Genomic DNA, 25873 nt, shown 5'->3' with positions numbered 1-25873 from the left:
CTAATCCCCACTGCCCAGGGCCTGCGGGAGCCCAGGCGGGGGCCCCAGCTCCGCGCCATGAACCCGCTGATGGTCTTTGAGGGACTCCTTGTAGCGGAAGCTCCGCCCGCACTCCCCGCACTGGTATGGCCGCTCCCCAGTGTGGATGCGCTGGTGCTTCAGCAGGTTCTGCTTGCGGATGAAGCTCTTCCCGCAGGCGGCGCACTGGAAGGGCCGCTCGCCGGTGTGCAGCCGCTGGTGGTTCTGGAGGTGCTCCTTGCGGCTGTAGCACTTCCCGCACTCCTCGCACTTGTAGGGCCGCTCGCCGCGGTGGATCATCTGGTGCCGCACCAGCCCCGAGTGGCAGTTGAAGCTCTTGCCGCACTCCCCGCAGGCGTAGGGCCGCTCCTTGGCGTGGCTCCGCTGGTGGATCTTCAGGCTCTTCTTCACGCTGAAGCTCTTCCCGCACTCGGCGCAGCCGTGTGGTCGCTCCTCCCCCAGCACGCTGGCTCCCCGCGGGATCAAGGTGCCCGGTAACTCGCTGAAGCTGCCGTCCGAGCGGAAGGATTTACCCAGTCTGTTCTCGCCAGGGTCGGCTTGCTGCGTCACTGAGCCACGCTGGCTCCCGTAGGCCGGGGCCTGGTAGAGTGGCTCCCCAGAGCCCCCCAGAAGCCCCAGCTCTTCAGGGCCTGCCTGGCGGTGACGCTGCTCCTCCGACTTCACCATGAGCCCGTCGCCTGCCGGAAGAAAGAAAGAGAATCTCATCCCTGGCTCTTTGGGGGAAAAGGCCCCGATCCACAGCATGGTCCCACGGAGCCGAGGGTCTCAGTGGCCTGGGCTAGGATGAACCTGGGATGGAGACCAACGGTGAGAAGGGTTTGAGCTCTCTCGGTTACATCCAGCTGCTTGTAGAAGAAGGCCAGCCCCAGCCCTGGGAGAGAGGGTCAGTATCTGGCCCGGGGTGGATTTCATCCAGAGAGAATTGGGTCACCGCCACCCAAAGCACTCTCTGGTCCCAACCACATAGGAAACAGATCATTCCCGACAGTCCTCACAGGGCCAGGGCCAGGGCAGCAGGACAAAAATCCCCATTTGTTTTAATGTGTCATAACAGTACTTTCCCCTCCTATCACATCTCCATCCGAGGAGCAAAAAAAACTCAGCAAACTTTAACCACTTCACCTCCAGCTAGATGAAGTAACGGTCCCTACTGGCCTCAATCTCTGAGCACCCCAGGAGAGCTGGGTCCCGGCTCTTAACACTTACTGTGTGCTCCTGCCCGAAGGAGAGGCTGGGGGTAGGGAGAGAATCCAGGAGTCCCAACTCCCTCCCTCCAGAGCATCTTTTGTCCCAGTTCTACTCTATTCTAGGCAGGTCCTTGCACCACCCTCATCGCCACAGTATCTGAGCACCTTCCAGTCACGCTTTAAGCGGCGTGACGAAGCTCCATCACGTGCTGCTCAGACAGTGGAGGGCTAATAAAAGTTTCTGGCTTGGGAAGAGATTGCTTGTGCCAATTTTCCACTCTAAGCATATTACTAAGATCTCAGCCGAACAGGCACCGGGCTGGCACTCAGGAGATGTGGGTTTCATTCCCAGCTCTGTCACATCCACCTCGGCCAAGGCATTCGTCTCTCTGAGACTCAGTTCCTCATCTGTACAATGGGGTTCTCTCTGTCTGGTCTATGGAGCTCGTGAGCTCTCGTGGCAGGGCTGTCTCTCGCTACGTGGCTGTGCAGAGCCCAGCACAATCTCAGTTAGAGAGTCTAGGTGCTACCAAAACCCAAAGGAGCACTCATCACTGGAAAAACCCAGCCAGCCACTCAGCTACGAAAACAAACAAACCCAAAGTCGTACTTTCACAGCTGAGCACGTTAACCAGTCGCAGGCTAAAGCCAAAACGTCCCAGATGGATGCCTATTCCTAGCTAGGAGCAGCCGTCTCCCAAGGTTTGGGCACACATGGAGTTGAACGGGTGCTGGGGGAATGTACCACGAGACTCCAAGGTCTCTGGCCAAGGGCAGAGGTATTTGAAACGGGTTATTCCACGTGGCAGACGTGCAAATGAAAAAGCATTTAATCACTTCTCAACAGCTATAATCACTGAGGCTCTAACCACCTGCACACACGCAACCCTGCCCTGGGACTAAACAACGGGGGAAGTTCCCCACTAGGCCTCACGCAGGCACTTTGCGCGGGGATCAGCTCTGGGCCATCTAGGACAGTGCATAGGAGAGGAAGGCAGCATCTAAGTTCCCTTTAAGCAGCACGGCCGCACAGCTGCCTACTAAACCCGCACAGGGGCTCAGGGCTGTGGCAGGGAGAGGCGCCAGCCCCAGTGTGGACCTGCCCCAGACTTGCCACCACCAGGGGAGAGGAGCCCCTCTCCCGGCCTGGCCCAGGCCCACCGGAGCTGCCGGGGAGAGGAGCCCCTCCCTCAGCCCAGCTCAGCTCTGCCGGAGCAAGGCGCCTTTCCCCCAGCCCCGAGCTGCTGTGGTGAGAGAGGGCTGGGGAGGAGAAGGGGGTCCTCTCTCCCCACTACAGCCCCAGGACAGCATGCACCCAAGGGACCACTGTGATCATCTAGACCTGCCCACAAATAAGCCCTAGAGCAGATTTTCTTTTTTGAAAAACATCCCATCTTGATTTAAAAGTGGTCAGTGCTGGAGAACCCACCACAACCCCTGGTAAAACATTCCCATGGTTAACGACCCTCACTGTTAAAAATTGCACCTTGTTGCCAGTCTGAACTTGTGTAGTTTCAGTTTCCAGCCATTGGGTTGTGTTAGACCTGCTGTCTCTGCTAGCCTGGATATTGGTTCCCCATGGAGGTACTTACAGACTGTCATCAACTCACCCCTTCATCACCTCTTTGTCGAGCTAAACCCACTGAGCTCCTTGAGTCGGTCACTGTACTAGGTCCAGCTCCACCAACAAACCCTCTTGTAGAGTCCTTTTGCCAGTAATGAGGATACCAGTTCCGCAAATGAAATGAGCTATGCCAGCAAAGATACTTTTTGCTGGGATAACTGTGTCTATACTGGGGCTTTTGATGGCTCAGGTGTGTGTGTGTGTGTGTGTGTGTGATTTTTCACACTTCTCACCAACACAGCTATGCCTGCTGAACATTCAGGTGTAGTCCCAGCCAGATGCCGCTTCAGCCACAGCCAGCTGAAGACTCTGCGAAAGGCTGTGTGAACGAAGGAAGAGGGAAGCTGCCCAGATCTAGACTGATCAGGAAGCTTCCGCAGGAATCACTTGGAGGGAGATTCTTTGGCCACCTTTATACACGAGATCAGACAACACGATCACACTAGTCCCTTCCGGCCTTAAAAATCTACAAACTGGTGTCTGCCGCGAAGACAGACAAACCTTCCAAACTGCAGGAGGGCTCCCAAGGGGCAGCTGGACTGCTGATTTTTGTGCTTTAGTCACTGGTTTTGGCTTCTTTTAAGCCATTGCTCACCTGGGCCAGGGCCAGTGAGGATTTCTCTTTCAGCCAGCTCCCACGAATCCCGGACACAGGGCTCTTCCTCTTGCTTAATCCAGGATAAAAAGTCATGGGCAGAAATCAGAGTGTCTGCACCTGAGGGAGAAAATGAAAACACATTACTTTCTAATACCCACAGAACACTCTGCTCTCAAGTGGATGGCCGGTCTCTGCGTTGTGAGGAGACAGAAGGGATGCAGACAGGTGCATGAGGCAATTCAGGCCTGTACTGTGCCCTGGAAGTCAGACTGCTCACAAAAAGGAGGGATTAGAATCAGAAGAAGCTGGCACCTAAGAGGAAATGGAGGCCTCCCCTCCGTCCCCCCCTCCAAAATCAGAGGCTGCTAAATTTGTGCCTCAAGTGACTTGCCCAAGGTCGTACAAGTCAGTGGCAGGACAAGACCCATGAAATGGATGAGCAAAGCTACAGAACTAGCAGAGTTCTGAGAGGAAGCTTTGCTCAATTTCCTGCTCTTTGCCACACTCACTATTTGCAAGTTGTTTGCATCGATTAGTCACCTGTGCAGGGGTCCGTGGGGATTCCTCTCTCCTCCGAGAATTGCTGCTCCCCGACAAATGGCCCCTCCTCTTGTTTGATCCGGGACAGAATGTCGGGCGTTGACATCAGGGATTCTGTTCAAGGGACAGAGAATTAGAAGAGGTTCGTGTATCAGCCACTGAACCCTTCCCACCCATCTCAAAGCCATGCCGTTTCCACACTCCGGAGGGGGCATGTTCTGAATCGACACGAACGTGTTAGCAAGGCTCTTGGCTGAGGGGTGAATACGGTACACAGCATATCATCATGCTATGCGTGGAAGTGACATCACTGGACCTGCTGAGGTGCTTTAGAAATAATAATTCATTAAGCTCCAAAATCTCACTGTGAGGTAGTTAAGTATTAAGCACTGATCACTGTGGGGAAACTGAGGCACAGAGCAGCTACGCCTAAACTTTCCAATAGGGACCTAACTTTAAACTAACTCATTATCCAGATGTTGAGCATCCAGAACTTAATTTGAAGTCAGTGGGAGTTCCAGGTGATCAGCATCTCTGAAAAATCAGGCACGAGGGGTCTCAAAAATGGGCACTAAAAAATGGGGACCCCCAAAATCAGAGGCCACTTTTGAAAATATGAGCTTAAGTGACTTGCCCAATATCCCACAGCAAGTCAGTGACAAAATTAGGAACAGAAGCCAGGAGTCCTCACTCTAAGCCTCAATACTCACCAGCTAGAAATCACTGCTTTTCCATTACATAAGAGCTCACATAGCAGGTGGAACCAATGGTCCATCTAGCCAGCATCCTGCCTCCAACAGTGGCCAGTACCAGAGCTTCAGGGGCAGCGAACAGAACAACGCAATCAAGAAACGATCCACCTGTCTTCCACTCTCAACTTCTGACAGCCAGAAGTTTAGGGACACCCAGGTTGCGTCCCTGATCCTCCTGGCTAATGGCCACTGACAGACCTATTCTCCATGAATGTATCCAGCTCTTTTTTGAACCGTTATACTTTTGGCCTTCACAACTTCCCCTAGCGAAGTGGAGCAGGAGTTAAGCCTTAAGAGAAGTGGTCTAAAGCCCATGGTACAGCCATCACCAGAGATAAGGAGCGAGCAGTGAGAGGCAGAGGAGTGTAGCCAAGTAAAAGGGTACACCAACGGGAAGATGTCCTGAATGGTTAAAAGACCAAAAAGAGCCGAAGTAGACAGGACTGGAGGAAAACCATGAGCGACACCAACAGACACATCAGCTGCAATTCGCATTCCACTCCCTGCCTATGAATGCCTGAATCTCATTCCTCACCTGTGCAGGGCTCTGGAGGGATTTCTCTCTCCTTTAAGTCCTGCTGGTCTTGGACACGTGGCTCTTCCCCTCGTTCAATCCGGGGCTCGGGGTCCGCTTTGGAACGGGTACGGTCTATTCACAGAAAAGATACCAGGGGAACCCAATGTTTCATTTTACAGTGTGCGATTGTTAGAGACCTTTCATTTATTTAAAGCCAACCCCCATTTCATCAGTGGAGGGGATGCGGGGAACTTTGCAACTAAAGCTATTGACAAAGACCCTGTGGAAAGATAAAGCATTCAGGGGAAGGTGGGCTGTGCTCTAAATTCGAAGATCTCCATACGGAGAGGAGCTCACAAAGTACAAATGGTAAACCATTCACCTATTCATAAAACTACAGAAGCTCAAACCAGTCCAAGGCAGGGCAAGGAACACCCGCCTGTACCTTTACTCACCTGGCTCCACATTAACAAAGCAGATTTTTCACTAGTGCCATGCAGAGCCATGCTGAAACGTGCACAAGTAAAGATCAGCATTGGGGCAATTTTAGCCCTGATGTCAGCAAGTGCGACTCCAGATATAATAAACCCGGGAGACGGATGGACTGGACCCACGACAGAGCAGGTGAGTCTCTCCCATAAAATGGGAGGGAGTGTGGATTGGAGGTCTAATTGCTAACCTTCGGGAGGATCTAGTCACCGCCCCGGCTGAAATGAAAAGGCCTTGCGCTCTGCCTGGAGCTGGGGCTGTCTCTGGCACCTTACAGATCACGCACACCGTCCGGTAAGCAATGAAAACGCATGTTTACCCAGCGAGCTCAAAGATTCATAGTTCTCCTTCACCAGGTTATTGTACAGCTCCTTCTGCCAGTCTTCCAAATTCTTCCACTCCTCCGCAGAGAAATAGACAGCCACGTCAACAAACGTCACCGGCATCTGCAATCACAAGTATGGAGAGGTCAGTAGAACTGGCCTGAGTTAGGCAGGAGGTCAGACCAGACAATCGCAATGGGCCCTAAAAATCTACCTGTATAAGCTGGGAGTCTCAGTCCAACGCCCAGGGAACAGTGTCCACATAGCCAGAGTCAGCATCCCTTTTGGTGCCAGTTGACACCTTTGTTGGCAGTCTCAACAAACAGGCCAAAGACCAAAGGGGCCACGGAGGCTGAACTGCTCTAGTTCAATGGTTCTTCCAGGAGAGGGTTGCGGTGAGACAGCGGAGGGAAGCTCGGAGCGCTGCCCGCTGCTCTCAGACACAGGAAGACTTCGGTCTCCAGTGCCACCAAGCCAACACCTTCCCCCAACGTCAATGTCATGCAAAGATTCACAGGAAAGAAAGCGGAGTTACACTGACCCACCGCATTATCCAGCATTACCGCTCCTCCTCGTTCCAAGCCACTCCATAGTAGTAAACACAAGGACCTACACATCATGGAGATATTACAGAACATTTCAGCATATGCTTCTCAGCACTAGCTGGGGTATCGTTACCTTGGGGACCTCCCCTTTAGTGCCTGGGGGGAGTCTCAGGACCCAGAAGTTCCTGTTCTTCAGCAGGTTCTCCACGTTCTCCAGCCTCCTCTGCAGCAGCCCATACTCCTGGATCAGAGTTCCCAGCACGGCCCACTTACTCTCCAGCTGGTTATTGAACTCCATTGCTGTTTTTTCACAGTCTATTAATTTCTTCTCGGCCGTCCCAGATCTCCCCTCCAGGCTCAGCAGGCGCGTGGCCAGCAGATCGATCTTCCGCTCCATGGCCTGCACCGTGGCCACCACAGTCCAGAGAGAGGCCTCTGCTGTGTGCAGCTGTGCTTCTCTCATGTGAGCGCGCTCGGGGACGAGGGGCGGCTGCAGAGGCAGCAGATGTTGTGCCTCGACGTTCCATTCCTGAATCTGTTTGCAGGGAGAGAGATCGACAACGGCTGAAGTCGTGTTTGTTCAGTGGCAAAACGCTAAAGGGTCAGGGAAGATGCGGATCAGGATCCAAACATCCCAGTGTTTATCTGAACCTCACTGGCTGGGAATTGGCCTGGATCTCTCAGGAACTCAAGTGCTCGTCTGTGAATTCCAGTGCATCCTGTTGCCAGCCAATCTAGAAATGCAAGGCCATACTTCCCCACTTGGGCTTCCAACCCCAACTGGAAAGAAAATGCAAAGACTGGCAAATATCCACTGGCCAAAAGGAAAAGATTGGCAAACTAGGTCAGTTCTTACTGTAGCGAATTCCTCCTCCCACAACAACATTCTAACCTGCCGAGGAATGTCCAGCCAGGCCAGGCCAGCCCAGGGAAGCCTGGGGAGAAAAGAACGTGATAGATGAGAAGCACGGCCCAGGGAGGAAGGGAGCATGTGCAGGGGACACACCAGAAATTAGCTTCAGTCACAACAAACAAAGCACACAGCACTTGAGTGGCATCCAAACAAAACACCTCCCTGATATTACATTGAGCACAGGACAGTGCGCGGGTGACGGTTATTTCAGTGGAGCCTATCTAGGTATTTATACCATGTTCATCAGTGGGGTAGTTGGAATAGTCATTTGCTCCCAGTAACACCAGTTAGGACCTGATCCAAAGCCCACTGAAACCAGTGGAGTCTTTCCATTCATTGTTATCACAGCAGGAGTTAGGAAGCCTGACCAAGGATCAAGGCTCTGTAGCGGTAGATGCTGCACAGAAAAATGACAGAGACTTTGCTCCAGAGAGCTCACAATCTACAGGTCAGAGACAGGACACGACAGATGACTAATCAAATGAGGAGGGTGCAGGTTGGGAGGATGAGGGCAACACAGAGCAAAAGAGTTTAGTAGAAAAGTAGAAGCCATAGTCTATGGACTGACTCTACCTGGCTTTAGACAGACCTTTCAGGGCCAGCAGAAATGAATGGCCAATTTTCCATCATGGCAAATGGTGAAGAGGGAGATGCCCCACGGATCTGCACTAGGATCAGTGACTAAGATATTTACTAATTTGGAAGAAGGGGGCAAAGGTCTGACGATGGCAAAAGTAATTCAAGTTAGTCAGGACTGAAGAAGACTCAAGAGGGACGTTTCCAGCCTAGGCGGATGGGCAGCACAAGGGCAGACAAAATTCCTTGTTGACAAACACAACGTAACCCACGCTGGAGGATGTATTTTGAGCTTCCCGGGCACGCTGTGTGAAATCCAAACTTCAGTCTAGCAAATCAACATGTAGCTGTGGTCAGAAAAAGCAAAGAAAATGTCAGATGCACGAGGAGCAGGACAGAAAACTATACTGAGCAGATTATTGTTCTAGTGGGCTGGGAATTTTTCAACAAACTTTTTCCCCGACTGGAAAATGCTGATTTGTCTAACCTGAAATTTTTTCACAGAAATGGATCAGTTTTGAGGAAACTTTTGTCAGGAAGGTTTCCCGGGTGTAGGATGGAATTTCTGGTCAAAACCAGAGAGCATCTCACCCCACTGGTTAGAACAGGGATTTGAACTGGGGTCTCTGACATCCCACCACTGGGCTATTGGCTATTCTAGAGAGAATCTCTCATTCATGTTTTTTCACAGAACATTTCAAAAGGTCCCAGTTTCCTTCTGATGCAGAATGAAAATACATTTTGAAACCTCAAATTTTTTTTAGAAAATTGAATTTGTGTTTTCCACCAGCTCTAGTTTTTACACCATCATACAAGTCAATGGGACGCCCTTAGCTGGACTCCTGGGGTCAGTTCTGGTCACTCTTTCTCAGAGAAAATAAGCAGAGGAGAAGAGGATTAGAGATGGACAACAAACGATTAGAGGCCTGAAAAAGACTTCCTTAGAGATTGAAAAGCTTGGGGATGCTTAGGATAGACAGAGCAGGAGACGATACAGGTCTACAGAATACCGAATGCTCTAGAAACAGTCAGTCGGGAACCCCGCTTCAACTTCTCTCGGAGCGTAAGAACAAGGGGACAGTCAATTAAAGTGAAAAGTAAATTACTTTAAGCAAACAAAATTGTGCAAGTCGGTGGAACTCTTTGGCACAACATACGTTTGAAGCCAAGAGCTCAATAAGGATGAAGAAAGGCCTGGACATTCCCATGAATCATAAAAGCCTCCCAAGAAGGACTCGTGCTTCAGGGAACGAGCCAACTGGGCAAGAGTCTGGAGCGCTGTTGATTCCCCAGCTCAGCTGAAAACAACTTTCCTGCCCCAGCGAAGCCCAGGTGTCCCTTTCCCAGTCCTGACCTGCGGCTGCACCATCCGGCCCCGAAGTCCCCAGTTAGCCTGAAGGCAAAGGTTCAAGTCCCGGCAGGGTCAAGGCAGTCCCCTCGCGCCCGCGGTTCCGCGGGGACGATAAGGCGGCCAAGGCACTTGCAACGCCGAAAGGCCTCACCCCACTGCCCCCGCTCAGACAGACCCGCGCCGCTGGGGCCCTCCACGGATGTGCTGCCCCCCAGAGGGGGCTGCATCTCGGCGGGGCGCTTCGGGATCGCCCAGGAGGAGGGAATTAGGCTTTGGGGGAGGGATAGCTCAGTGGTTTGAGCATTAGCTTGCTAAACCCAGAGTTGTGAGTTCAATCCTTGAGGGGGCCATTTAGGGATTTGGGGCAAAAATTGGGGATTGGTCCTGCTTTGAGCAGGGGGTTGGACTAGATGATCTCCTGAGGTCCCTTCCAACCCTGATATTCTATGATTCTATGATTCTATGAAATAGCCTCTCAGACAGCCCTCGGGATGCGATGCGGCGGGGGGCGACTCGCAGCCCCCCCCCGGCCGGACTGAGCTGTCAGGAGCCGCGAGCCCCCCACCACCACCCCGCGCGCTGCTGCCGGGAGCCCCCGGGCGGGCGCGCGGGCTCCGCGGCACGAGCCGGGCCGGTCCCCGCGCCCGGGGCGCAGCCAAGCCCCGCTCCCGGCTCAGCCCCCGGCCCCAGCGCGGCGCTGCCCGCGGGGCCCTTACCTGGGCGGGGGCCCACTCGGCCATGGCCCCGCGCTGGGTGGCTCTGGGGGGGAAGCGGGCGGGCCGGGGCTCGCTAGGGGCGTGGGCCGGGTCCCGCTGCCATGCTGGGGAGGGAGCGGCCCGAGTGCAGCCTGGGAGGGAGCCGCCGCCTCGTTGGTCCTGCGAAGAGCGCGGGCGGCCGGCGCGCCAGGGGCGGCGAGCTCCGAGCAGTGCCGCCTACCGGGCACGGGCGCAGCGAGCTCCGAGCCCGCCGCCGGGGGACGTCCCCGGGCCCGGTGCATGCGCAGGCCCCCGGGGGCACGAGGGACAAGCCGGGGCCTTGCCGGGCCAGCGCCCAGCGGGAGCTCCAGCCCCGTCCGCCTCGCCCCCAGCAGCCGCCCTGACCGCACCCAGCTTGTCTCTCCGCTCTCCTGGGAGCGGCCCCGCCGCCCGCCGCCCGCCGCCCTGCTCCGAGCGCGCACGAGGACTCCCCGCTTTCAGGGGAAAGGAAACGGGGCGTCGCCAGCCCCTGGGGCTGCAGGGAAAAGCCCGGAGAAAGGCTCAGCAGGGAGACGGTAAATAAATACAGCCACAAATAAGTGACGTTTGGGGCCAAGCCTTGATCCCGCTCAGAGCAAGGCCCTGCTGAGCGGAGGGCAGTCAGCTCGCGGGCTCCGAGCCTCGGGGTACAGCTCCCCTGCCCTAAAGGGCCCCAGGCTGGCCCATGTCAGCCGGCCTAGGCTGGGGGGCTCTAACATGGGGCTCTGGGACCGCCAGCCCTCGCAGGGTCCCGGAGCCCAGGTGTCTACATTGCAGTTTTACAGCCTCGCCAGCCCCGTGTGGACAGACCTTCGGAGAGCCAGCATCAACCCCTTCTTCGAACCCACTGGCGTGACCACGCGGGCGCCGTCCAGGAATTGTAGCAATCCCCAGCTCCTGGCACAAACGGCCTGGCCTGAGTCCCTGACCTGTCTGGCACTTGGGGAATAGCCCACTGCTCGGTCACCTATTCGATTTCATTGTTGCAGCCCTAAGCCATGGTATCGGAGAGGGGGGGATGCTGCCCATTCTCACAGCGGAGCTTTCCGAGGAAAGCAGGAGCAGTCAAACCACCGGCCGCAGGTGCTAGGTACCCTGAGGTTGAGGATGGTATAAATCCCTAGCCAGAGGAGAGACCCGTGCCTCAGTTTCCTGCTCTGTGCAAAATAGTGGTGTGTAGCTAGTGGACCTTATTCAACACTCTCTCACAGGCTACGCTGGTGTAGTTCACTCAATGGAGTCACACTAGTGTGACAGAGAGACCCTAGGCCAGCATTTGCAGCAGAAGAAAGTCTCCGTTCCAGGGAAACGGTGGGAGGGGGAATCCTGGCTTTTCCACTGACTTACTTAGGCCAGTCACAGCAGCTCCATGCTTCAGTTTCCCATCTGTAAAATGATAATGACAGAGCCACCTACTTTCCAGGAGTGATCCAAGGATGAATTAGCTTAGCATCCGTACAGTGCTTTAAATATGTGAAGAGCTATAGGAAAGCTGATGGCCTGATCACCTTCTCTTATACTAGTTTCAGAGTAGCAGCCGTGTTAGTCTGTATTCGCAAAAAGAAAAGGAGTACTTGTGGCACCTTAGAGACTAACAAATTTATTAGAGCATAAGCTTTCGTGAGCTACAGCTCACTTCATCGGATGTATTCGAAATGCATCCGATGAAGTGAGCTGTAGCTCACGAAAGCTTATGTTCTAATAAATTTGTTAGTCTCTAAGGTGCCACAAGTACTCCTTTTCTTATACTAGTGTCAGTCAGGGGTAATGCCACTGGCCTAAGACCCACGAAATAAGAATCAAATCCTCACTAGAACTGTCAGTGTGCTCAGCCCTCCAGGGATGGATCATTTTACTAGGTAGTTGCTCTAGAGCAGTGGCTCTCAACCTTTCCAGACTACTGTACCCCTTTCAGGATTCTGATTTTGCCTTGTGTACCCCAAGTTTCACCTCACTTAAAAACTACTTGCTTACAAAATCAGACAAAAAACAAAAACAAAAGTGTCACAGCACATTACTGAAACATTGCTGACTTTCTTATTTTTACCATACAATTATAAAATAAATAAACTGGAATATAAATATTGTACTTACATTTCAGTGTATAGTATATAGAGCAGTATAAACAAGCCATTGTCTGTATGAAGTTTTAGTTTGTCCTGTCTTCACTAGTGCTTTTTATGTAACCTGTTGTAAAACCAGGCAAATCTTTGTTAGTGGAGAGTACCTCCACTAACAAACTAACCCTCACAGCAGGCCAGGAACTAATCCTCATTTTAACCACTGGGAAACAGAGAGAGAGAGAGAGAGAGGTGATCTGCCCAAAGTCACAGAGGGAACGAGTCCAAACTAGGACAGGAATTCCCTGCCCCCAGTCTTGTGCTCTGACCTCACCTATCAAAGCGGAGTAGGGCCCCTCACTACTCAGATACAGCAAAGCAAAAATAATCATCACAGAACCTGAGCACCATCTAAAGGCTGCAGACCCAAACGCTGGAACAGAAATGCTTTGCCAAACATAATTTTTATTATTAAGGTGAAAGAACATTATTAGAAAACTATTTTTTAAACACATACATACAGGTAATGTTATCATTCTAGATCACACACATACCGTACACGTTAAGCCATATGGTAACAACACGCCACCTGTTAAACCAGAGATAAAGGAAGATACCGTTTTTACAAAGAGATGACCAGAACTGCTGGCCCCGGAGCAGGTGAGCATGTTCTCCAGCAGTCACGTTAGTAGGAACAGCAGAATCCCAGAGTTTGTAGGGATGGGGCGTTTTTTTTTTTTTTTTGGCCTTTCAAGCTAGTGTCAAGGGAGATACAAATTTCAAAACTTATTCTTGTTTCATATACAGCTTTCTCCATAGACAAACTGTGAGCTCAGGCAGCCATTTCTCGGCTGTGATTAGGGGTGTTTCCCAATGTAAATGTATTAAAGTATTCTTATTATTATTATTATTATTATTATTATTAAATAAAAACCAATAGGGTTTGAATCCCAGCCCATTAAGAGAACACATGGCCAGGCTTGAAATTACATAGACATGTTTTTAAAAGATTACTTAGAAGTGATTTTACCTGCCAAGATCTGCACTCAGGCTGTATTGCAGGAGAAACCCCAAAATTGCTTGCAAATTACACCATTTTGCCAGTTACACCCATTTGCTAACCACTGACTGCTGGCATCTTCTTATCTCTCACAAGCAACTCATGGGATCACCAGGCCTGGAACATACAACTTTCACTGCCATTTACTGATTCATTTGGCCCCACTCATTCTGTCAGTGCCTCAATTTCTCTTCCTTCCAGCGTGTCATCCTCATGCCCCACAGCAGTTTCCCTCACCCCACTGCATGGTTATCTTTAGGGATGTGGCTTTCATGCTATGGTCCCCAATTCTAACCTCAGATTCTGGGGGTGCAACTATAAACGTAAAGCAATAGGAGTTGTTTTCTTGTATCAAAAAAGCAGACTGGCAGCCCACATTCCCTTGGCCGATACTTGCTCTGCACAAACAGCCTGCGGGTAAGATTTCTCTTGCTTTTTGGTTTAGAGACGTGGCCGCGCTCCCTCACACCCATGCAGCTGGTGCTCTTCATCAGGCCGCATGGCTGTGACAGGCAGGAGCGCACATAGGTTCTCGTGGGCTGTGCAATTTCCCCTGGGCCGTAGGAACAGACAGGTGCTTGGGGCTTGCCCATTTCCTGTTGCGTTGCCATGTTGCTGTTCTCAATGCCTATTCACTGGGCTGCCATCAGCACCAGTGTTTATTCTCACCCCATGGTGCCCATCTTCAATACCTGCCTGGAGTTGGGCGCAGCCTGCGGGTGACCCAGCTCGGTGCCGTGAACCCTGGCATGATCCTTCAGGGACTCCTTGCAGCGGAAGCTCCTCCCGCACTCCCCACACTGGTAGGGGTGCTCCCCAGTGTGAATGCGCTGGTGCTTCAGGAGGTGATGTTTCTGGATGAAACTCTTCCCGCAAGCAGAGCACTGGAAGGGCCGCTCCCCAGTGTGGATACGCCAGTGGTTCTGGAGGTGCTCCTTGCGGCTGTAGCTTTTGCCGCACTCAGTGCATTTGTAGGGCCGCTCCCCTGTGTGGACCAGCCGGTGCCGGACAAGGTAGGACTGGCAGATGAAGTGGATACCACACTCGGAACACTGGTAGGGCCGCTCCTGGGCGTGGCTCCGCTGGTGGACGACGAGGCTTTTCTTCAGGCCGAAGCTCTTGCCGCACTGGAGGCAGGAGTAGGGCTGCTCGCCGGTGTGAACTCGGTAATGCACAGCCAGCTTGGAGGGTTCGGCAAAGCGCTTGGCACACTGGGCACAGGCATAGGGGCGCTCCTCCGAGTGGATGCGGGTGTGGTAGTTGAGCCGCGACTGGTGGATGAAGCTCTTGTTGCACTGGCTGCACTGGTAGGGGCGCTCCCCGGTGTGGATGCGCTGGTGCAGCAGGAAGTGCTCCTTGCGGCTGAAGCGGCGGCCACACTGGGCACACGGGTATGGGCGCTCCCCGGTGTGGGTGCGCTGGTGCACTGTCAGGTTGAAGTACCTGCGGAAGCTCTTCCCACACTGGCTGCAGATGAAGGGCCGCTCCTCCGTGTGGGTCCTCTGGTGCTGGGTGTAGTGCTCCTTGCGGCCAAAGGTCTTGGCGCACTGGGTGCAGGCGTAGGGGCGCTCGCCCGTGTGGGTGCGGCGGTGGCTGCTGAGTTTGGACTTCTGTGCAAAGGTCTTGCCACACTGGGTGCAGGCGTAGGGCCGCTCCCCGGTGTGGGTGCGCTGGTGGGACAGCAGGGTGTCTTTCCGGGTGAAGCTCTTGCCACACTGCAGGCAATGAAAGGGCCTCTCTGCTGGCGGGCTGAGTCGAGGGACGGCAATGCCCTGGGGCTCAGCAATTTCATTCCGGCCCCCCCTGCGTTCGTTGGGCTGCCCCAGGTCGTTCCTCAACTGCATCACCGGGCCAGGCAGACTCTCACAGGGTGCTCCCCACTCAGGAGCCTGCACTTCGTTCTCTCTGGATGTCTCCACTTGCACCCCATGTGGCTCTGGGCTGTTGTGGCCTTCCCTGACAGTCCCCTCCTCCGTTTTGATCACAAGCCCATCACCTGCTGCAACAAAATAGAACAGAATCCAGCACTGTTCCCCATTCCACCCATTTAATCTACTTGGGCCATAAGAAACCACTGGGAATGTAGTCGCTTAATACATGTGATCACGTCCCCTGTGCTCGGCATAGCAAATACAAGAGCTTTCTACTTCCTGACAGCTAATGAAGTTACTCCAGGGGCTTGGGCTGGCAGCTGTATCAATGCCGCCATGACCTGCTGGCCCTAACCAGAATGTGTGCTGAATTACCCAAACAGCCAGATTCACAGGGGCAGCTGATACACTACAGTGACAGTCTCAATTTTCCCCTTCTCCAGTCCCGAGCCCAGCACTGATCTATAACCCCACATGGATCAGGGGCTAAGGCACAGGGCTGACATTTTGGAGTGGAAGAGACCCCAGTCTTCTGATCACTGACTCTGCGTGACCTCGGGCAAGACGCTTTTGTGCTTCAGTCTCCCAGTCTGTAAAACGGGAACAATGGCATTTCCCCACCTTTTCCAAGTCCCTATGGATAAAAAAAGTGCTGTGGAAGTGCTAAATATTTCCATCCCCTCCTGCTCAGTGCGATACCCACAAGAGATTTGCTGGACTCTCTCCTTTAACTTCTCTCCCAGTTTACAAAAGTCTATTACTCTAGAACTCACACATGCTAGGATCTGCAGGGATTTCTCTGTCTTCCAATTCTTGCTGATCTCTGCTGCACGACCCCTCCTCTAGTTTAACCTGGGATAAAACGTCAGGTGTCGGAACTGGAGAGTCTGTTCATGTAAACAGAGTTATTTTATTGCTGTTTATTATTTTATTGCTGTAACATCTAGCAGCCCAGTCACAGCCCAAGCCCCCATCCTGCTAGGTTCTGTGCAAACAGATTTGTATATACTTTCTAATGCAATTATAATGCTTCACAGAATCATAGGACTGGAAAGGACCTCAAGAGGTCATCTAGTCCAGTCCCCTGCACTCATGGCAGGACTAAGTATTATCTAGACCATCCCTGACAGGGGTTTGTCCATCCTGCTCTTAAAAATCTCCAATGACAGAGATTCCACAACCTCCCTGGGCAATTTATTCCAATATTATTAACCCTGACAGGAAGTTTTTCCCAATGTCCAACCTAAACCTCCCTTGCTGCAATTTAAGCCCATTGCTTCTTGTCCTATTCCCAGAGGTTAAGGAGAACAATTCTTCTCCCTCCTCCTTGTAACAACCTTTTATGTACTTGAAAACTGTTCTCATGTCCCCTCTGCCTTCTCTTCTCCAGACTAAAAGTAATGCTTGCATATTATTTTTCATGCAGAAAGCTCAAAATGCTGTACCAAGATGGGTACACATTAGGATTCCCTCTCATACACATCCACTTTGAAGGCACCAGGAGGTTGACCTGGCTTGCCTCCGGCCCCAAAGCAAGGCAGCGGTGTACCAGGAAGAGAATTCCAGCTTCCCAATTCCCGGTCCTGAATCTGATCCACTAAGCCACAGAAACCACTGAACACTTCATAACAGATTTCAAAACCGATTGCAAACCGTGGGAAGCTTTGGTATCAGGTATATTCCTTCAGCTTTGGAAACATTTTTAGTCGTGCTTTTTTGGCCATGTTAATTAGCTCCTATCACACTCATTCCTGTGAGCTCATAGGAGAGGCGATGGCTTAGCATCAGATTTGAAATACCAAAACACTCTGGAACCACAGGTTCAAATCCCAGGAGAGTCAACTGAGCTCTTAATCCTTCTCAGATAGAGAAATGGAGTCTCATGCTGTCTTTACAATGTATGTGGGTGAGGGCTGGGGAAGGTATTTCAGAGAAGACCTTAAAAATAGAGATGCTTTCTGGAGATGATAGGAGCTCAGACACATTCCTCAGGAGTACTCATCCTTAGCCAAAGTACCCTCTCTCTACTACTTCTGTACAGCATGCAACGTGGTCGTTATGGCATTCCATCTCAGAGGTGGCTGCATTTCAGTGGTGCTGTGCACATGTAGTTTGTGATGGCTGTTGGATGAAAGGCCCTTTATAAATGTAAGATACTGGTGTTTACACAGAGGAGAAACATTGCTGTGTGTTTTAAACTGTCTATGAGAACTTAAAACTGGATCTCATACCTCTGCTGGGGTGAGGCATATGCTGAATGGACATGGGCATGGACATTATAAAGGCTCCAGATGGGACAAAGGGAAACTTTAGGGTCCAGATGTGCGGAATGCCCAGAATGCTGAGAACACAGAGGGTTAGATTCAGAGTCAGCTGGGAATGAGATCGGTGGAGATTCCAAGAGTGACAGCTCTCGCAGGCAAGAACAACAGAAATCCATGGGCAAGGGGATTGTGTCGGAAAAAATGGAACAATAGGAGCTACCAAAGGGTTTATTCGATTTTTAGCTAAGTAACTAAAGTGAATAAACAGGACAAATGGGGAGTCCTGGGCTGTCAATATAGCCTCTTCCAGGAGCATTGAAGCCACATCATACATAGAAAAAGAAAGTTTAAGTGGAAGGTTGGATACCAGGTAAGCACACAGATACCAGTGAGGGGCACTGTGCAAGATCCTAGAGAGAGTTTAGTCCTTCGTCTGGTAAGTTTACAAAGTTTAAAGAAAGCAAACTGTTAGCTAGTGATCTTTTAATCTGAAGATATAATTAGTCATTTGACACAGCATATAGCAGCTTCACTCCACTGTCCATTTCAGATCTATTACTCACCAGTGCTGGGATCCACAGGGGTTCCTCTCTCCTCCAGAACTCCCTGCACCCTGATACCTGGTTCTTCCTCCTGATCAGTTGATAGGATGTCAGGTTTGGAGATGGTACAGTCTGTTCATGGAAAGACACATTAAAAGAGAAAGTGTCTGATTAATATTTGCTAGGCACCTGGCAGAAATTTTAAAAAAATCTAAACCAAGCCCCACAGCCTCTGTTTCTCACCAGAAGGAAGAGAGCAACCTGAACAGATTCTACTGTTAACTAAGACCATACAAGAAAGTACATTAAAGCGTTGGTGGGAGCAGGGTTGTAATTCCTAGAAGAGATGCAGGGGTTCCCAGAAATGATGCAATTTGAAGACTTCTTCACTGCACCAATATAATCCCCTTGTCCATTGACAAACCTGTGGAAAGGCCAGAGTCTATTTCAAAGACAAGGCCAGGCCAGGGAAGGATATGGGGAGAGGAAAGACAGAATGGTTTATATAATTGCATATTTCTGAGCCAGTAGAAATTAAAATATAATTTTGGTTTATTGCTAGTTAATTACTATATTGGGGAAAAACAGCTCCCTTGACTCATAACACAATCTCCTCTTAAACCTGTGGGCGTGTGAACACGTGTGTAGGGTTTTAAGTGGTATTAGTAATAAATATGGAACATGATGTTAAACCGCTAGAGGCTACCACTGTTCCCTTGATAACCTATGCAGCTTTGATTCAAGAATCAAGGCAGCGACGGCACATACACCCTGCACACAGACTAGCACAGGGTTTTCTACTCGGGGGCGAAGCACGTGCATAAATAAATGCAACCTTCAAATAAACAAACAGGACGAGAGTTGAAGGTATCAGAGCCAGGGCTGTGTGTGTTCCAGGCTCCTTTCAAATGGAGGATGGGTGGAACTGACCACCTAGCAAAGGCTCTGTGGGACCTATATGTTCATTCACCAGAAACCAAAGGAACTGTCACCTCCTAACTATTTATTTATGCGGCTCGCCAAGGGGAAAAACGAGGAAGAACTAGCTGAGGTGCTGTCCCCATCTTTCTTTCATACCCTAGGCGCCGGTTAGGCCTAAGCTTTAGTCAGTGAACCTGGCAACCTGACACTTTGCTTAGCTCACAGCTTCTCATCAAGAAAAGGAGTACCCGTGGCACCTTAGAGACTAACAAATTTATTAGAGCATAAGCTTTCGTGAGCTACAGCTCACTTCATCGGATCTCTCATCAATATGTGAAATCTGATCTTTACCCAAGGAGATCAAAGAGTCATAGCTGTCTTTCATCAAGTTCTTGTAAAGCTCCTTCTGCCATTCTTCTAAGTTCTCCCACTCCTCCCTGGAGAAGTGGACTGAGATATCTTCAAACATAACTGGGACCTGAAATCACAAGCATTACACGCACAGCACTTTCTGCTGCCATCCCATCTGCACACACCTTGCTTTTTATCTTATATTAAAAGACGGTTGGCCAGGCACCAAGAGTGACCAACACCCAGCACGTCCCATCAGCTGTTTGATAATATATATGAAATGTGTTCGCAAAAAGAAAAGGAGTACTTGTGGCACCTTAGAGACTAACAAATTTATTTGAGCATACACTTTCGTGAGCTACAGCTCACTTCATCGGATGCATTCGGTGGAAAATACAGTGGGGAGATTTATATACACACACACAGAGAACATGAAACAATGGGTTTTATCATACACACTGTAAGGAGAGTGATCACTTAAGATGAGCCATCACCAGCAGGGTGGGGGAGAGAGGAGAAAAACCTTTCATGGTGACAAGCAAGGTAGGCTATTTCCAGCAGTTAACAAGAACATCTGAAGAATAGTGGGGGGTGGGGTGGGGGGGAGAAATAGTTTTACTTTGTGGAATGACTCATCCACTCCCAGTCTCTATTCAAGCCTAAGTTAATTGTATCCAGTTTGCAAATTAATTCCAATTCAGCAGCCTCTCGCTGGAGTCTGTTTTTGAAGTTTTTTTGTTGAAGGATAGCCACTCTCAGGTCTGTAATCGAGTGACCGGAGAGACTGAAGTGTTCTCCAACTGGTTTTTGAATGTTATAATTCTTGACGTCTGATTTGTGTCCATTCATTCTTTTACGTAGAGACTGTCCAGTTTGGCCAATGTACATGGCAGAGGGGCATTGCTGGCACATGATGGCATATATCACATTGGTAGGTGCGCAGGTGAACGAGCCTCTGATAGTGTGGCTGATGTGATTAGGCCCTATGATGGTGTCCCCTGAATAGATATGTGGACAGAGTTGGCAACTGGCTTTGTTGCAAAGATAGGTTCCTGGGTTGGTGGTTCTGTTGTGTGGTGTGTGGTTGCTGGTGAGTATTTGCTTCAGGTTGGGGGGCTGTCTGAAAGCAAGGACTGGCCTGTCTCCCAAGATCTGTGAGAGTGATGGGTCGTCCTTCAGGATAGGTTGTAGATCCTTGATGATGCGTTGGAGAGGTTTTAGTTGGGGGCTGAAGGGAATGGCTAGTGGCGTTCTGTTATTTTCTTTGTTGGGCCTGTCCTGTAGTAGGTGACTTCTGGGTACTCTTCTGGCTCTGTCAATCTGTTTCTTCACTTCAGCAGGTGGGTATTGTAGTTGTAGGAATGCTTGATAGAGATCTTGTAGGTGTTTGTCTCTGTCTGAGGGGTTGGAGCAAATGCGGTTATATCGTAGAGCTTGGCTGCAGACAATGGATCGAGTGGTATGATCTGAATGAAAGCTAGAGGCATGTAGGTAGGAATAGCGGTCAGTAGGTTTCCGATATAGGGTGGTGTTTATGTGACCATCGCTTATTAGCACCGTAGTGTCCTGGAAGTGGATCTCTTGTGTGGACTGGTCCAGGCTGAGGTTGATGGTGGGATGGAAATTGTTGAAATCCTGGTGGAATTCCTCAAGGGCTTCTTTTCCATGGGTCCAGATGATGAAGATGTCATCAATGTAGCGCAAGTAGAGTAGGGGCATTAGGAGACGAGAGCTGAGGAAGCGTTGTTCTAAGTCAGCCATAAAAACGTTGGCATACTATGGGGCCATGCGGGTACCCATGTCAGTGCCGCTGATTTGAAGGTATACATTGTCCCCCAATGTGCACTCTCCTTACAGTGTGTATGATAAAACCCATTGTTTCATGTTCTCTGTGTGTGTGTATATAAATCTCCCCACTGTATTTTCCACCAAATGCATCCAATGACGTGAGCTGTAGCTCACGAAAGCTTATGCTCAAATAAATTTGCTAGTCTCTAAGGTGCCACAAGTACTCCTTTTCTTTTTGTGAATACAGACTAACACGGCTGCTACTCTGAAACATGAAATGTGTTGGGTTAGTTCCTCTCAGACAGGCAGCCACATCACAAATGGCACGAACTGGTACCCATGCTGGTATTCTTGCCAGAGGAGACGAGGAATGGATAAGGAGAGATAATTTAGTGTTTGATCCCTACAAGTGAGGATTAATGGGAAAGAGCATGGCCTAGTGGTAAGGAAGGAAAACTAAAGTTAGCAGGCTTGGGATCTAACCTCACCTCTGATACCGACATGCAGTCTCATAAAAACATAAAAATGGCCATACTGGGTCAGACCAATGGTCCATCTAGCCCAGTATCCTGTCTTCCGACAGTGGCCAATGCCAGGGGTTTCAGAGGGAATGAACAGAACAGGTTATCTTCAAGTGATCCATCCCATCTCCCTTGACCATCCTGTGCCTCTGTTTCCCCATACATACAATGGGGATAATGCTGCTTCCCCAGCACTTTAATGTGCTTACAACCCAGCTGAAATGTGCTATACACATGTAAAGGAGACTTCTCCTTCTAGGCTACCTCTTTCTGCTGCTCATGACAGGTTACACCTGATTTAAACTGTGCCCAACAGGAGAACAGACTGGAAAGCTAGATAAAGATGCCTTGGTCTAAAACAAACTGCGGCATTTATATATCTGCCCATAATTACCCAGTTCTTTCTCCCCATTCAGTGGAGGAGCTATGGCACTGCTCCCCCACAACAGGCCCACTATTTCAGTATCTATTGGATACGTTCATCGGTCCATCAACGGCTATTAGCCAAGATGGTCAGGGATGCAACACTATTCCCTGGGAGTCCCTAGCCTCTGACTGCTAGAAACTGGGACTGGATGACAGGGAATGGATCACTCAATAAAATGCCCTGTGCTGTTCACTCCCTCTGAAGCATCTGGCACCAGCCGCTTGTTGGAAGATAGGATACTGGGCCAGAAGTGTTGGAAAGATTGGTCTGACTCAGCGTGGCCATTCTTATGTTCTCTGCTGGATGCTTTGTGGCTTGCTCTGTCTGAGTCCCAGCAAATGGCAAAACGGGAAGCCCAGCTTACTGGCAGTAAGTATGCAGCCAGATTGGAGAAGCATTTTGAAGACCATGAGAGTAAGGGCAAAGAATGATAAACCCAGTTCGTCAATCAAATACTAGGCAGGTGTTTACCTCACCCAATCATGCTCCTAAATCAGACTGTTCCAGAGTGGTGCAGAGATTACGGGAATATTAAAGATCCTGTCAAATTGTGATCATAGAATCATAGACTATCAGGGTTGGAAGGGAGCTCAGGAGGTCATCTAGTCCAACCCCCTGCTCAAAGCAGGACCAATCCCCAACTAAATCATCCCAGCCAGGGCTTTGTCAAGCCTGACCTGATCCAGCACCAAGCTTTACTTCTGCTCATTGCGAGCTGGGATATTTGCACTCGGGGCCTAAATACCTTTGGGGATCTGGGCCTCAGATACTACAGTGATGAGACCACGGAGGTCCCAAGACAGTTACCTTGGGGACTTCTCCCTTAGTGCCTGGGGGGAGCCTCAGGATCCAGAAGTTCCTGTTCTTCAGCAGGTTCTCCATGTTCTCCAGCCTCCTCTGCAGCAGCCCATACTCCTGGATCAGAGTCTCCAGCGCGGCCCACTTACTCTCCAGCTGGTTCCCAAACTCCACCACCGTCTTCTCACAGTCTATTAGTTTCTTCTCGGACATCCCAGTTCTCCCCTCCAGACTCAGTAACCGTGTGGCCTGAGAGTCCACCGTCCTCTCCACGGCCTGGAGGGCAGCCAGGGCCGTGAGGGAAATCTCTGCACTTTGCAGCTCGCTCTCTCTCCCGGGGGTCCCTTCGGAAGCGGGTCGGGGCTGCACAGGCCCGGGGCAGGGGGTGGCCAGAGCCTGCTCAGGACAAGACACCAAGCTGAAGTTGGGGGGCACGTGCCCAGCGAGCAGGTCAGAGGCGCGGAGAAATGGGGGGCGACCATTCCCCAGCTCTGACCCGGGAGAAAGGGGCTTTAAAAGGCAGCGTCAGGGAGCAAAGCCTGGAGCTCGCAGGCACCTGCTCTACTCGAAGGCGAGGGAGGGAAGCTCGGGCCGGAGGAGGATCCCGAGGCAGCGGGAGGAAAACAACCCAAGGGGGCGATGCCAGCTCCCGCGGGGCTCACAACCCCAGCGGCCCCGGGACGGGGTCTCGCTTTCACCCCGGAGCGAGCCCGGAGCCCCCTGCACGACCCCCAGGGGCTGCTACCAACCCCAGAGACAGCGCAGATCCCCTGGCCGCGCGCCCCGCGGGTCGCCCCCGGGGCCCGGGCCGGGCGGGGAGCAGCCGCCGGGGCCCGCGGCTCCCCCGCCCGCCGGGCCCTTACCTGGGCAGCGGCCCGCTCGGCCATGGCCCCCCCGGGCGGGGCTTCTGCAGCGGGCCCGGCCCGGCCGAGCTCCGCTCCCGCTGCGGGCTGGGCAGAGTCCCGGCGCCGCCTCGCCACGGGCCGGCCCCGCTGCCGGGCGGAGCGGAGCGAGCGCAGCCGGGGCGCAGGGAGGGAGGCCGGGAGCCGCGGCCGGGCTGGCGGGGCCGGGAGCGGCGGGGCGGGGCCGGCCGGGGAGCGGCGCGGCAGCGGCCCCTGGCGGCGGGAATCGCCTCCCTTTCCCCGCCCGCACCGGGCGAGAGAACAGGCTCCGTCCCCGGGGGACCCGCCCATCCCCGTGTCCTCAGGCCGCTGGGGAAGCAATGGGGACACTTGCCCCTGTTCCACCGCGCACGAGTGGACAAAGCACCGCCCGCCGCTAGCCCGGGCCATGGTGACCCCGAGCTCTCCCCCCAGGGTGCCTTGGCCCCGGGCGGGGGATTCCAGCCACTAGCAAATTGTCCCCCAGGAAACCAGCTCTGGGAACACAACAAAACAGGGAGGGGTGCTTGGGCTACTGGGCCTCCTAGAAACCCCCCAGGGGGTGCCCAGGAAAGGGGTGAAAATATTTTTAATGCTTTCAGTTGTTGGAAAGTTTGCGGGGTATCATATTGTCAGTGACTTAGGGAGGGTGTTTAAAAGAATCTAGAATAACTCCAGGCCTTTTCCACCACATGCATCCGGTGAAGTGAGCTGTAGTTCACGAAAGCTTATGCTCCAATAAAGTTGTTAGTCTCAAAGGTGCCACAAGTCCTCCTGTTCTAGGCCTTTCCCGCTCCTGATGGGACCATTGGTCTGACCCCCTATGGCTGTTCTTGTGTTATGGTTTTATGAGACTGGATATGGGGTTTTTTTGGTTTACTAATTGAATTGCTCAAGTAAATGACAGGTTTCAGAGTAGCAGCCGTGTTAGTCTGTATCTGCAAAAAAAAAAAACAGGAGGACGTAGGGCACCTTAGACACTAACAAATTTATTGGAGCATAAGCTTTCCTGAACTACAGATGAAGTGAGCTGTAGCTCATGAAAGCTTATGCTCTAATAAATTTATTAGTCTCTAAGGTGCCACACGTCCTCTTTTTTTTTTTCTTCAAGTAAATGAGGCCACCATCATATGCTTAAACTTTGCCTCACAACATTTTTAAAAAACAGTATCCCAAATAGCACAGAAACTATGATACAGAGGATGGATTAAACCTAACAGCAGCCAGGGAAGCACACAGCATCATGAGAAGGCTTAGGCCAGGGAGTGGTTTGGTAAGGAAAAGCAGACATGCGTTGAGGAAAATCTGTTAGGAAAATACAGGCCTCGAGTCTGCTCTCACTCAGAGTGATGTAAATCAAAGGTAACTCCACTGAAGTCAAAGGAGTAACACGGGCCTATCTGAGAAAAGAGTCAGGCCAAAGGAAGCTGAAATGGAGTAACCCCATGGGGCGGAGGCCTTGAGCAGTCTCTATATAGTGTGAACTCTACCCATGTGATGTAGCCACACAAAATAAATACTTGCAGCACTGCCAACCCCACAGGTTCAAAAATCGTAAGTCAGACCCCCCAAAAGATGATTTAAAAAATAACAACTGTCCCAAGACTCAAGACAAGACTGCAAGAGTTAACTGTCTTTTGGGTGGGAGTGAAGGTTCTGCTTCCTGATTAATGTAAACGTATCAAAAATCAGGAAGGAGAAAACCACAATGGGGAGTGCAGAAGCACCTGAACAGCTGGAAATAGAGCCCTGAAGCAGGACTGGGTAGGCAAAAAAAAAAAACCCAGACTGCAGTAATTTGCACACAAACACTAAATCTCTCATCAATTTATCACAAGTAGCCTCTTTGAGAAATTGCTAATTATTTTGTTTGAGTTTATCTTTCCTACATGTGTTTATCTCCTTCTCTCTGAATCTGGTGTAGTTCACCAGCTCAAGTCAGGTCAGAGAATCACACTCACAGATTGCGTTGTTCTTTGACATCACATACAGCGCACTCAGTCACTGGTGTATCAGCTTGCTGTCAGGGCTGTGAGCAGTTTTTCCATTAAATGTTTTTCGAAAAGCAGTAATAATCCTGACACATAAATAACTTGAATGGGATATAAATAACTGGGATGGTATGTTTCAAAGTTCTAAAATTAGTGCTTAAGCAGTTTAAACAATTCCAGTTTTTTAAATAACTTACTTTTTATAATCAT

The 25873-nt window shown here is 51.2% G+C and overlaps 1 protein-coding gene across 1 annotated transcript; it reads right to left on the bottom strand.

Moving 5' to 3' along the window:
• Window positions 1–24007, bottom strand: LOC119850774. Its single transcript, XM_038389330.2, has 13 exons — window positions 23655–24007; window positions 22801–23187; window positions 19258–19384; window positions 18007–18117; window positions 15953–16066; window positions 13977–15307; window positions 10171–10386; window positions 6748–7149; window positions 6066–6192; window positions 5276–5389; window positions 3989–4102; window positions 3446–3565; window positions 1–716 (listed from the first exon to the last, which is right to left on the bottom strand). The coding sequence occupies exons 1-13, from the start codon at window positions 23982–23984 to the stop codon at window positions 1–3; spliced, it is 4209 nt and encodes a 1402-aa protein (XP_038245258.2). The 5' UTR covers window positions 23985–24007.
• Window positions 24008–25873: the final 1866 nt, after the last annotated feature.

This window comes from Dermochelys coriacea, chromosome 2 (assembly GCF_009764565.3).
Source record: "Dermochelys coriacea isolate rDerCor1 chromosome 2, rDerCor1.pri.v4, whole genome shotgun sequence".
Taxonomy (NCBI): Eukaryota; Metazoa; Chordata; order Testudines; family Dermochelyidae; genus Dermochelys; species Dermochelys coriacea.
Note: the sequence above shows the minus strand (reverse complement) of the source record. Positions and strands in the feature narration are given on the sequence as shown.